Genomic DNA, 13,896 nt, shown 5'->3' with positions numbered 1-13,896 from the left:
AATAATGGGAGATCTTTAGTAAAACCAACAGTTGGAATAGCAGGGAGTTGTAGAGTAAAAAGTGATCATTACAGTGAAAGAGAATTCCAAAAGAGAAGGAAGAAATGGTCTGTTTAGATCAGAAAGACTTTCCCGGGCTATGTCCAAAGAATGTATATGTTAGATTGGCAATTGTTCAGACCTTAAGACTGAATGTGATCACGTCTCTGTAGTTTTTTATAAATCCCAAGGATATTACTTTTTTCATATATGAAATAAGAAATGGATATCCTAATTTTTTTTGTGTGTTTCTATGTTTCTAATTTCTTCCTTTCCAGCCTTTCATAGGATTGGGAAAACAGCATATAATGGAAAGGAATACTAGTTGGCTTTAGAACATACAACCTTGGACAAACCACCTAAGTTTTCTGAGTTTCACATAGTTTCCTTCTCATCTTCCCCTTTTCATCTTTCCCTTTAATTATGAATAAATTACAATGTTTTATTAATGTCAGGAAAACCATTGTAATAAAAATCATAAAGCATAAACTGTAGTCTAAAGCCAGGCTGGCTGGCTGTGAAGAAATACAATTTTCCTGAGCCTCCGTTTCCTTACCTGAAGTGTGAGAATAATTTTAGTATTTTTGTGCAAAAATTGTAGGGATTCAGTTAGGAAATAAATGAAAGTACTTTCTGAAAATGTCCCTTATCTGTAGTAACCTCTCAATTTTTGCCACATCATCATATCAATATTAATTGGGACTCAGGAAATGCTCAGTGAGTAAAGAGCACTTGCATAAGCACAAGGATCCATGTTCAGATCCCTAGCACCCATATCATGGAAGGGCTCAAGAAACCGTATATCCAAGTCAGTTTCAGGTGAGACACCCTGATTCTGTATGTAAGGAAAGAGGAATTGAAAAGACTTCTGACCTATCCCTCTGGCCTTTGAAAGCATGTGTATGCACATACCCATATACACATACACTCAACACCACACAATAAAAAGTAACCTAGACAATTTGTTCCACTGCTGTTGAGTTGTAATCTTTGTCATATAGGACAGGACCCAATTTTATCTAGTAAGATTAGCTTCATTTCCAGTGGAGTCACTGTGATTAATAGTAACTGAAAATCTGATTCAGTCTTCTTTAGTTTTTTTGTAGAGAGGACAAGGATTGATTTGTTGGATTTTAACAACAACAACAAAATATTTTTAGCGTGAGATTAGCCTCCAATTGAGCAATCATTTCTGCTTTTTTTTTTTTCTTTTTTTGAGAGAGAGGGAATGTTGTTAATCTAAGAATTTGAAAGTATAGTTTATAATGCCAATATCACTGTGGTTATATAATTATTTAAAAACTAACAAGAGAAATAATATTCTCCCAGAATTGACTTTCTTGGAAAAATTCTTACTGATATGCTTCTGATATATTTCATAGCAACTTGTATTCTGCCTTTTCTACTGTCAACATTAATTTTGAAATTAAAGAAACACTCTTGTTAGAAAATCCTGAATTTTGTGATTGGGGAGTCTCTTATTCAGGGTGGGAACAGTAGAAAGTCTTGGCCCTTGTAAAAGTGCTAGGCCTCTCAGCATCTTAGCTGACCCTAGCTAGCAAGGAGGGAGGGTAAGTTTGCATTTGTTTAGAATATTCTACTATGGACCACAATTAATCACTTAGTATTATAATTTGATTACAGCTGTTTAAGTGATGTTATCAAAGAGAAGTAAAAATCCAACTTTCCTGCTAAACTTTAAAGAAACGCATTGTTAATTTCTGAGTCTGTACTTTCTGTTTCATTGTTTTATAATCTTGGTTTTTTATTTTCTAAGTTTTTTTTTTTTTTTTTACAGTCCAGGTCTTTATTTCTTTTTGTACATTAGGCCATGAATTCATATGGGATGGGCTCCAGCAGCTCAGGCTCCTTCCCGTTTGTCCTCACAAAGTGTGCTTCTCTGGGTGGAGCAGGCTGGCGCTTGAGCTGAACCCAGGTGCCCTTCTCCTTGGCTTCCTTTTTCTTCTGGTCGTTCTCCTTCACCCGCTTCAGGAAGCTGTCTCTGCTCTTAGAGTGCTTGATGTGCTCAATCCGCACGTTAATCCTCTTGGCGAGAATCTTGCCCTTAACTTGCTTGTTTACAATGATGCCCACGGCATGCTGAGTGACATTGTAGACTCTTCCTGTCTTGCCATGGTAACACTTGTGGGGCATTCCTTTTTGAACAGTGCCCATTCCCTTGATGTCTACAATATCACCCTTCTTGTAGATTCGCATATACGTGGCCAAAGGAACAACTCCATGCTTCCTAAAAGGCCTAGAGAACATGTAGCGAGTGCCCCTCCTCTTTCCCTTGGTGTTTGTCATTTTGGCGAGTTACTGGAAGATGGCTGCCGCGGCCAAAAGGCTATTTTCTAAGTTTTAATAGATCAATTCTGATTATTGACATAAAATGTAGTTTTTTTCTCATTAGATAATACTTTTGAGTATGTTCAAACCCATAAAATCTATAATTACAGTTAAGTTGTTCAGCAGTTTGCTGAGTGACCACTAAGTGTCATATATCATTCTAATTATTGGAGTTAAAAATTTCAGCAAGGTGAAATCCCCCTGTTCTTATTAGGAGTCAGACAGTCGTAAACAAACAAATGACTTGGATAACAGTATACCCAAGGAAGACAGGAGATGTGGCTGACCTGGTTGTTAATAGTTAACACTTGGTAGATAGGTGTGTGGTATGAGGAACACTTGCCTAGAGAGTGATGCCTGAATCCAGAACTGCAGAATGAGACCTCTGCAAATAAGTTGGTGTGGATTTGGATGACTGTCCTTGTAAGCAATGAAGAATACAGAGAGCCTGAGAGGGGAATGAACCTGCCCTAAGCCAAGACAAGAAAGGCCAGTGCAGCTAGAGACCAGTGGATGAGAAAAGGTGGTTAAAAAATGAAGTATGAGAGTCTAGGCAGTGGTTGGGGAGGCTGCTCACTGTTTGGTCTTACCATGCTGACCATGCTGAGTGAGTACTGTAGTTCCACCTGCAATTCCGGTGCTTGGAAAACAGGAACCAGATCTCCAGAACAAGCTGTTTAGCTAGACTAGTCCATCAGAGAAATTGGGGTTCAGCTGAGAGATCCTTCTTCAGTGAATTAAATGCACAGTGATTGAGGAAAACTATGCACACACGCCTGTGAGGAAGAAAAAGCAAGCACTACAGGATCAGATTCCCAAGGACTAAACAAGACACTCTCTTTTAAGTGTAATGGAAGACAGATTACTGGAGTGTTGGTTTTGTTTGGTTTGGTTTCATGGCAAGGTCTGGCTATGGAGCACAGGTGGACCTTGAACTTTTACATTAGCTTCCCATATGCTGAGACTGCATATGCATGTACCACCAAGCCTGGCTCACTGTTGTTATGTAATCAAAGAGGTCACCTTAAATACTTTCAAGCTTGAGATATAGAGGGGCTGGAGAGTGGGCTCAGTGGTTAATAGTACTAACTCTTGCTCTTCTTGCAGAGGAACCGGTTCAACTGCCAACATTTATATGGCAACTCACAACCATCTATAACTCTAGTCCCAAGTGCTTCTGCGCATACATACATGCAGGCAAGACGCTTATACACATAAAATAATTAAATAGATCTAAAAAAATTTTTTTAAAAGATTGAACCGTGGTAGTCATTTAAGCATGAGTAATTTTTTCTGAACCTGACTTTTAAGAGAAGCTTTTAACTATGTATATTCAATTTAATTAGTTTTAGCATAGTTGCTTCATGATACAAACAAAAGGGTTCCCTGGAAAATCCATATCTATTTAGTATATTTGTTGTATTGGGGATCTACATTGTCAAATAAACACCTATATTAATTTCTTAAATTTAGGCAAAGTTTACTTACAAATGATAAAATCTTAATAGGTTTAATTTTTTTATTATTTTACTGTCTTATATATTCCACTATATCCAAGTTTAGTATCTAAGCATATATGAAAGATATGTTAAGTTAGCCCACCATAACTTACTGTCTCTCATTCCCACTTCCGCTATCTTGTCACAACCTTATATTTAGTATTTCAACATGCTTATGTTTGAAACTAAGTAAATTGAGTTCTTCAATGCAGATTTATTCTGGGTTGACCGTATTTATAACATTGCAAAAAAAAAAAAAAAAACCCACACACACAAAAATGTATAGACTTAAATAATTGACTGAGATGTACTACAAATACCTTCAGGGGTTCCAAACAAATTCTAATTATGTTGTCCGGCCTGGCCTCTAACTATGGGGGCTCAAGTGATCCCCTGCCCCCGCCTCCAGAGTAGCTGGGACTATGGGCATGCACCTTTACACCCATTTTAGTTATTGTTGGGGATCTCCCCTAGAGGTGCCCTCTTCAGACTCTGCCATGCAGCAGCTCCACCTTGGGAGGGTATTTAGTCTGACCCACAGACTTCCTCGTGGTTTGCCCTGGTGGCTTCTCTTTCTTGGGACCACCTGGCAATGTTTTGCTCAGATTAAACCTGCACTTATTAATTTGTCTGATCTGCTTTATTGCATCCGGCAGAGAAATCCACTGCTAGGATACAGAAACTTTTCACTTACCAATAACTTTTAAACTGAGATTGTTTAGTGCAAATGGTTGTTTACATGTCACTTTTATTGTCACCAAAGGGTCATGTGCTAAGAACTTGAAAACAGCATATTCTCCCACTTACAGGATTGCCTGCTTCTTTCAGAAACCTAGTCCCTGTTCCAAGATTCCTTAAAGCAGCATTTCTCTACGTCAACACCCGTTGGGGGTCAGAAGACTCTTTTACAGGGGTGGAATATCAGATATCCTGCATACCAGATATTTACATTGTGATTCATAACAGTAGGAAAATTACAGTAATGAAATAGCAATGAGAATAAACAAAGTTTGGGGTTACCACAATGTAAGAACCCTGTCAAAGGGTCAATGCATTAGGGAGGTTGAGAACCACAGTGTTAATTCTGGGTTAAGAAGTTGAACTTATCTTTAAATTTCCTTTAGAGTAGTTCCTCATGTTCTTCTTTTTAGGAAATAATGTCCTTTCAAAGAATTTATTCAGATTACACTAAGGACATAAAAGGTTTGGTTTAATGTTACATATTTTCATGCCATTTCGCGATTAACATGATTCCCTTTAGGCCAAGAAATTAGATGTTAATCTGAAGACCAACAAAACAACCAGAAAACCAGTTGGAAACTTTGAGTTTATATTCTTTTTTATCCCCCTGAAATATTTACTTTTCACAGGTCTCCTGCAAGCGCAAAATCTTTTAACACAACTACCTCAACAAAGCCAAGCCAACCTCCTACAGCCACAGCCAAGCATCACCCTCACCTCCCAGGTCAGTTTTCTCACACCATTGTTTTTATTAATTTAAAAATGAAACAAACACCCCCAATAAAATCAATCTCAGGAGTTCAGAAGCTGACCAGAACTCAATGCTGGGCTTATTATCTTGATAATGGAGTGCTGCCAAGTTGATCTTTTAATAAGTTAGTTCATAAAGAATAGCCATGTTAATTGGGAATGAATTCTAGCTGTCTCGTGTTGATAGGTAGGAACACTGAAATGGAAGACCCAGGAATTGAGTCAAAATGTGTCATTAGTCCTTTGCCCTTGCTAAAATGGTGAAGGAGCTTGAATTCTATATTTCCTCAGTACTTCCGTGTTGCTTTGTGTCATTCCCTCCGAAGACATAATAATCACAATCACATAAAAAGCACAGTTCTTAGGTATCTTCAAGTTTAAGTTGTATGTTTGTCTTTTTATCTAGTGGTGATTGTGACCATGCTTGTCAGCTTGCCTCTGTGCTTTTCATTCTCCTCATCTTTATTGGCTGACTGTGAATCTCCTTTTCCCATCTGACTCTTTTTCTAAAGTGTAGAAGTTGGGGGAGAAGAAATTAATGGCTCAGTGGTTTTTGCCAGGCAAAGAAAAGGAATAGAGTTCAGATCCTAAAAACCACATAAGTGCATGGTGGGTCAGCATGGTGGCTCACATGTAGTTTCAATCAGGGGATCTCCTAAGTAACCTGACTTTTGAAACTAGCATTTTGGCGAGCTCTGGGTGGAGAGTGATCCAGGAAGATAGATTCCCTATATAAAATTCTGCCCTCCATATGCACATGTACATGCATGTAATGTATCCACACATGATACACAAAAAATGTAATTAAAACTTAATATATTACCTAATTTTACAGTCTTAAATATTCACTTATTATTATTATTAATCTTGGTCAGTTTGGGAGTTTTTGGTTATTGGGTTTTTGTTGTTGTTTTATTTTGGCCACTGTGACATATCTGAGAAAAATAATTTAAAAGATAGAGGTTTATTTTGATTCATAGCTCCAGTAACCACTTATTTGCAGTTAACCACTAAGTCCTCCCTCCAGCTCCCTATAACCAGTTTATTAAAACTAGAAAATTAGATACAATCTGGTGTCAAGAATTATTACAGAACCATAATAATGAATACATGGTATTGGCATATAGAGAGAAATGTAGGCCAAAGAGATGACTATTCAATAAACAGAAATGCAAATAACCAGCTAAGTTTCCAAAGGCATCAAAGGGTTCCAGTGGGGAAAAGAACTTCCTTACAACGTGACAACTAACAGTTGAGTTGAGTGTTCATAAGCAAAAGGAGGTGGAGACCACTATTAATGAGTCATAAACCTAAACTTTAGGGGAGAAATGTTTGTGCCGTTGGATAAGGCAGTGATTACTTAAACAGGACACAAGAAGCCTTATCCACAGAAGAAACAATAAATTTCGGGAAAATTAAAAATTTATCATAAGCAAATGGGAAATAAAGCCATAGTTAAGGAGAAAACAGTCTTCAAATAAAACTTTTGATAAATGATTTTGTTTTAAGATTTATTTTTAATTTGTGTTGGAGGGGATGTTTGCACAGGTTTTCCAGGAAACCAGAACATATTGAATCCTTTGAAACCATCAGATTTAAGCTAGTGAAGGGGGAGGCGGGCAGTAGTTGCCAAGGACTATAAGTTCTCAATAAGCAAATAAAAATATACTCAAAACAATTAGTTATTAGGAAATATCAATGTGCGTTCACTAGACTAGGTATAGTTATGAAGAATTTGAGACCAAGTATTGATGAGAAAGTAAAGCAACTAGATTTCTCATACATTAGTAGTTTTTCAAATGTACTAACATTTTCTAAATAAGTTTGGTATTCACTTAAATATTAAGCCAGTGAGTGGTAACAAACATCTTTATTCCCAGCACTCATGAGGAGGAGACAGGTGAATCTCTGTGAGCTGGAGATGCTGGCCTGGTCTACAGAGCTCCACAGAGAAATCGTGTGTGTGTGTGTGTGTGTGTGTGTGTGTGTGTGTGTGTGTGTGAGAGAGAGAGAGAGCTCCACAGAGAAATCGTGTGTGTGTGTGTGAGAGCTCCACAGAGAAATCGTGTGTGTGTGTGTGTGTGTGTGTGTGTACGTACAGAGAGATAACTGCACTTTATAATCCAGTAGTTTTACTCTTTAAAATATGAAAGCACAAAGATCTACATATAAATGCTTATAATAGATTAATTAATAATTACTCCAAACTATTCCTAAGATACTAAGTTACATAAACTTCTCAATAGCCATGTGATAGCTTTCTATTCAGCAATAAGAAGAGTTGTACTTCTGATAGCTACAGTGGCCTGTATGAATTTCAGAAGTCTTATGCTAAGTGACAGAAGCTAGACTCAAAAGTCTGAGTACTGTGTGATTTTAGCTTATATAACATTTTAGAAAGGACAGAACTGTAAGTTTAGAAACCCTACCAGTTCTTGTAAGTAAGGAACAATAATGAAGATTGATGGTAAAGGGCTCAGAAGAAATTTGGTAAGGATGGTAAAGATAATCTATATATTGTGTTAGTAGTACACAACTATTCAACTGCAAAAGCATCAAATGATAATGCAGTTTTAAAAGGCAAGTTTTTTTATATATTAAATGCAAAATATATATAGTAGAGACCTCTTTCTGGCCTACATGCTATGTACATGTAGCAAACTTTATCCTGTTTCTGCTCATTGAATGCTATACCACCATTCTAGATCTGGCCCAGTTCACCCAGGCATTTTAGAGTAAGATCCCAGCTGTCAATATGTACCCAAGCTATTTTTAGTTCATTATTATTTGACAAAGAGACTCCTTGATACTGAAGATGAAGGTATAGTCTAATAGTTGAGATTCACCTCCATCTATCAACCATATTCACTGTGGTAAGTATTCAGCAACATGAGATTCTAATGTAGTTGGTATCATTTGTACCTCCTCCAAAAGGTGAGGTTAATGTTCAATGTCAGCATCATGGAAACATGCTTTATTGTCTTTACTGAAGCAGGATGGCAGAGGGATTTGCCCCAATTATTATGTCATGCCTCTTATGTAGTTTTCTGGGTCAGTTAGTTCCCTTTTGAGAAAGCATTGTTAATGAGGTCAAGGTCAGATAATATAGGACCTGTCTAAATTCAAGAAGAAAATCTTGATTTATAATCTCACCTGCACTGCTGTTCATTGGAGGGTTCAGCTTAGCTATTAGGATGCAGAAGCAGGAGCACTTCTATTTAGTGAACACTCAGAAGGCTCTACTGAGTGCTTGTGAGTAGAACAGATGTTTGAGTGATGAGAAAAATCAATATTTTCTTTAAAAAAGAAAGGAAGAGAGCACTGGAGAGATGGTTCAGTAGTAGGACTCTAGCTGCCTTCCAGAGGACATGGGTATGATTCCTAAAACATCTGGCTTTTAGCTCCAGTTCCTGGAGGGTCAAAACTCTTTTCTGGCCTCTGCAGACGCTGCATGCATATGGTGCACAGACATGCATTAAGGCGCAAACATAAAAATATTTAAAAAAATAAAAAGGGAACCCTGGGCTCAGTCTTTAGCACAAGAGGTAGGGTGATGGGTGACAGAGCTGATGTCAAGAAGAACTTTCCTCTTTTTACCAGTTGCGATTACAATCCTGAGAAATAACTAAAGTTTTTCTCGTCAAAGCTACTGTCTTATTAGCAGTGGGAGAAAATTCACAAAAATTTAAAGTTTGTACACACTGAAAAAATTTTAAAAGATAAATGAATTATTTGTACTAATGTGATAAGAAGAGAGTTTACATAACCATAATATTTGAAGAAATAACTGGGCTAACCTAAGAGTGAGAGTCAAGATAACATTAATATATGATTGAGACTGAGTCAGGTAATAACTGATACATGGAAAGTGTCTTGCTTTGAGTAGTAAGAGAAGTATTTTGTCAAAGGTGATGTACCATTTACTCCCTGGTAAGCAACACACTGTTTTAAACTGAGAACATAAGCTGTGTGTCAGAAACTGCATGGTGTGGTGGGTTACAGGATGTCAGAAGCATGGCATTATTCAGTTGCTAGAAAAATCCTTCTTGAATTAATCTTAAGGAACTTTTTGCTGTTGCTGGTGGACTTCCTTAATCCAAATGCTGTGGAAGTTGAGGTACTAGATTACATAGTGAATTCTAGGCCAATCTGGGCTACAGAGTGTAAAGGGGGGAAAAAGAAGAAGAAGAAAAAGAGAAGTGAAGGGGATCCTTCTTTTTGTCCTCGATTTTTTTTTTTTTAATGGATTTCATACAATGCATTTTGACCATATTCTTCATCCTCCCATTTCTTCCCCCACCTCCACACTCACCCAAATTCATGTCCTCAAACACATCCAAGTTTGTGTTCTCATACCCACCCAATTTCATGTTCTTTTTCTCCCTTTCTTGATGTTTTCTGATCTTAAATCCCATGGAGCCCATGTTGTACTGGTTTATTAATCCTGAGCATGGGGCCTGATCTGGAATGTAGCCAATATACCAGGTGTTAACTTCATCGAGGAAAACTGGCTTTCTCACTGCCAGTAGCAAATTCCAGTAACTCCTCACATAGGGGTTGGGACTTTATGCCCACCCTCTCTCCTGTGTGCTAGGATTTTTGTCTGGTGTGAGCTTATGTGAGTCTGTTTCTTTTTTGGTTTGTCTTTTTTTTTTTTTTTTGGAGACAGGGTTTCTCTGTAGGTTTGGAGCCTGTCCTGGAACTCTCTTTGAAGACCAGGCTGGACCTGAACTCACAGAGATCCTCCTACCTCTGCCTCCTCAATGCTGGGATTAAAGGCATGAGCCACCACTACCACCCAGCTGTGAGCCTGTTTCTTATTTTTCTGTTTGTTCTCCAACAGCCAGCCACCCCAACTCGCACAATAGCAGCAACACCAATTCAGACACTTCCACAGAGCCAGACAACACCAAAGCGAATTGATACTCCCAGCTTGGAGGAGCCCAGTGACCTTGAGGAGCTTGAGCAATTTGCCAAGACCTTCAAACAAAGACGAATCAAACTTGGATTCACTCAGGTAGGATGACCTCACCTGTTCTAGTTCACTATCTGTTGCTGTGATAAAACACTAACAAAAACCACCTTGTTGAGAAAAAGGCGTTATTATTCAGCTTCCAGTTGTAGCCCATCCATGAAGGAGGTTGGCGGGGGATCCTGGGGGCTGGCACCAAAGCAGAAGCATAGAAGAACGCTGCTGGCTTATTCCACTGTTGTTCACTGCCCAGGCCACCAGCCCAGGGATGGCACTGCCACAGTGTCCTGTGCCCTCTTATATCAATTAGCAATCAAGAAATGCTCTATTGATAGAACCAATCTGATGAAGTAACTTTTCAATTAAAACTCCCTCTTTCCAGATCTGTCAAGTTTGACAACCAAGTTAACCATTACAGAGCTCTCTTACATACCCTTTCCTGGCTAGCTGTGAATACTTTCTAAAGAGCAGGCAGGGTGATTCTCAGTCATACTGATTTTGGGTTTAGCATTTACAATTTTAGAATATTGTGTGTTTGGTTGTTAGGTTCATACATTTATTTCTGACATTGTTGCTAGGTTCAGAATTTTGAAGTATGTTTCACAACACTGGCTTCTGAAATTGTATCAGTAAAATGTGTGTTTTAGTGAACTGACTGTTCTAAGGGTTCTTCCATGTTAAAGAACACGTAGTGATAGAGCTTACACTATTATATATGTAAAGTGGAAAGAATAAATATCCAAGCCTTTTGAAAGATGTATTTAAAGCTAGTTTGGGGATAGAGTGTTTCCCCTCCTTTTTCTCAACCTACAGTGTGATTAGTCAAGTAAGAATCTATTTAAGATTTTTTTTTTAAAGTAAATCAATCAAAATTCAAATCTTTTAATGTCAATTAGAAGAGGGCTTGAAAAGTGAAATGAGTATGCTTAATGGTTTAAACAAACATTGGGTACACAGCATTTTTCTTAGTGTTTCCACTATACTTCTGATTGCCCTATCTGAAGCAATGCTTTGAAAGCAGGAAAGGAATTAAACTTGTGTTTATATAAAATGGCTAGATATCATTAGCTGAAAGAAAAAAAAATCTTGAAGTATGGATTGAGTTGTATATTTATAGAATCAGGGAAAACTCTGATGTTCTCTTTCCAGAAAAGCTTTCATTCACATGCTTTCCAAATTAGGTTGTGTAGAGAGTACATAATGCACCACCTGCTCTGGGAGATCAAAATCAAGCTGATGTCACTGTCTGCTGTATTCTAGATCTAGCTCTGAAATTAATTTTTTTTTTTTATTCCTTGTATTTGAAGACTTATTTTTGCTCAAAGAACTACATATTAGGAATTTAAAACATAACTTTACATGAAATGAGGTTATGTTTTTGAGGAGTTTCAGATATAAAGAAACAAGTTAAGGGGTGGGTGCTTGCCACCAATCCTGATGATTTGAGCTTGGTCCCAGAACCACATGGTGCACCCATGCACAGATGCATCTGCCATCTACTCTGTGTGCAGCTCTCCTGGGTAGACATCTCATGACTCTGGCCTGTCCAACATCTTGGGGTCTCTAACATTATTCAGGCTTCACTTCCACAGCTTCATGCAGTGGCCTCTTAGGACCCCATTCAGGGACTCCCCTGTCACATACCTGGCCTCAGTGGCTTTCCTTCATCTTGAAGGTTAATTCTACAACCCTTTTACTCCTGTATCTTTTTTTTTTTTTTTTTTTTTTTTTTTTTTTTTTTTACTCTAAAGCAAGAACCACATACCAAGTTAAGTTCTTCTGCCAGCTTGGGCTGGAATGTGGAATTACGTTAACATAAGCTTTGATTTGTTGTTACTCTTTAGGAGCAGATTAATTCCTTAGTCTTTTTGTTTTCACAAGTTACTGTAACATGAGCTTTCTATCCTGGCTGGTCCAGAGTCCCTTGAGCCCCAGATAAACACAGGGACTCTATTAGTTATAAAACTGTTAGCCGATGACTAGGGCTTCTTATTGGCTAGCTCTGTCTTAATAACCCATTTCTATTAATCTTAAGTATTTCCACATGGTCTTATTTTACCAGTGAATGCCTTGCACGTCCTCTCTTCCTGGGATCTACATGACAACTCTATCTGCCTGCATTTCCCAGAATTCTTCTCATCTCCTAACCCTGCCTATCTTCCTGCCTGGCCAATCTGTTTTATTCATCAACCAATAAGAGAAACATACAGAAGGACAACCCTCATCAAGTTACAGAGTTAGCTAGGTGGGGTCTTACTGTAAGGGCACTCCCTTTATTCCATTTTCCCTTATCTCTTTCATCACAAACCTTGGCTCCAACATTAAATTTCCTCAAACTGTACATTTTGTGTTTCTAGGTAGGATACATGAAACTTCTATTTAAATAGTAATACTAATAAATTAAAATAAATGAAACCATACTTATAGGCTTTTAAATACATCTTTTCCTTGACCCCACGTATAATAGACAATCTAATCTCAAAAAACTCAGGTAATCCCAACTAAATCGTGTTCCTAAAAGCTGGGCATAATCCTGGCACTTGAGAAACTGGGACTGGAAGATCACAAATTCAAATCCATTCCTGTCCTCAACAGATTGGGGCTGGAGAGATTGCTTATTGGTTAAGAGCTCTTGCTGGTCTTGCAGAGGATCTGGTTCAGTTCCCAGCTTCTTTATGTGAGCTCCCAATGTTCCTATAATTCTAGTTCCAGGGGATGTGATGCTCTCTTCTGACATCTGTGGGCATTGCACATATGTTATATATACATTCATACGGCAAAATATTCATACACATAAAATAAATAAAAAATCTAAAAAGATAATTAAAAACAATGTTGCCAGGTTTGTTGAGAGTTTCTTCTCTCACTGAGTTAGCTTTGCATATTTTGAGTGAGAAATGCTGTACTTCTCTGCCCTGTCACTAATCTAGTTGAAATGGGCATGTGAGCCACTTAAACTCCATGAGCTCCTCCTATTACCTATAAATATCTATTAAGATACATTGTCTTCATACTAGAACAAGAGAGATCCAGCTGGAAGAAAAGCACTGTGTATATTTCAAAGATGATAGGCTCATGGAGAAAGACATTTTTTTGTAATATATTCAGAGGATCATTGTTCTGTTTCAATAAGGTTACCAAGTTTCCAGTGCCCATGAAGGTTTGACTAAATGGGTCAAACCTCTCTACTGTGAATTTCTATCTCTATAATGACTACAAACGTGGTCTTTTAAAAATACTCGGTTTTGTGACCAACTTTGAAATCTAAACCAAGGGTGATTTTTTTTTTTTTTTTTTTTTTTTTTTGTAGCCTCTTGAAATACTTATGAGAAAAACTATAAAGAATGAAGGGTCACTTCTAAATTTTAAAGTGATTTGTGTAGAATTTGGTTGGTTTAAAAATCCTGGTTTAGGGGCACTTGCCACTAAGCCTGTGATCTGGGCTCGATCCCCAGGTCCTACATGGTAGAAGGAGAGAGCCAACTCTCTCAAGTTGTCCTTTGACCTCTTGGGCCCACATATACATTTAATAAGTAAGTAAATAAA

The 13,896-nt window shown here is 37.8% G+C and overlaps 2 protein-coding genes across 4 annotated transcripts in view; one reads left to right on the top strand and one right to left on the bottom strand.

Moving 5' to 3' along the window:
- The window catches only part of Pou2f1 (POU class 2 homeobox 1), a 117,681-nt gene that overhangs the window by 89,611 nt on the left and 14,174 nt on the right, over positions 1-13,896 (top strand). For all 3 annotated transcript variants that reach the window (XM_051186156.1, XM_051186158.1, XM_051186157.1), the window contains 2 exons: positions 5,258-5,352; positions 10,222-10,395. In XM_051186156.1, the coding sequence (XP_051042113.1) occupies positions 5,258-5,352; positions 10,222-10,395 (269 nt within the window). The remainder of the gene's footprint in view (positions 1-5,257; positions 5,353-10,221; positions 10,396-13,896) is intronic.
- Positions 1,817-2,381, bottom strand: LOC127223523 (60S ribosomal protein L21). Its single transcript, XM_051186177.1, has one exon. It carries the CDS (start codon positions 2,344-2,346, stop codon positions 1,864-1,866), a length of 483 nt encoding a protein of 160 aa, XP_051042134.1. The 5' UTR covers positions 2,347-2,381; the 3' UTR covers positions 1,817-1,863.

The sequence above is a fragment of the Phodopus roborovskii genome, unplaced genomic scaffold, assembly GCF_943737965.1.
Source record: "Phodopus roborovskii unplaced genomic scaffold, PHOROB, whole genome shotgun sequence".
NCBI classification, from domain to species: Eukaryota; Metazoa; Chordata; class Mammalia; order Rodentia; family Cricetidae; genus Phodopus; species Phodopus roborovskii.
The sequence above is the reverse complement of the archived record's forward strand: the minus strand, read 5'-3'. Positions and strand labels throughout refer to the sequence as shown.

Coding starts and splice junctions, on each gene's coding strand:
- LOC127223523 (XM_051186177.1), bottom strand. CDS start 2,346: ATGACAAACACCAAGGGAAAGAGGAGGGGCACTCGCTACATGTTCTCT.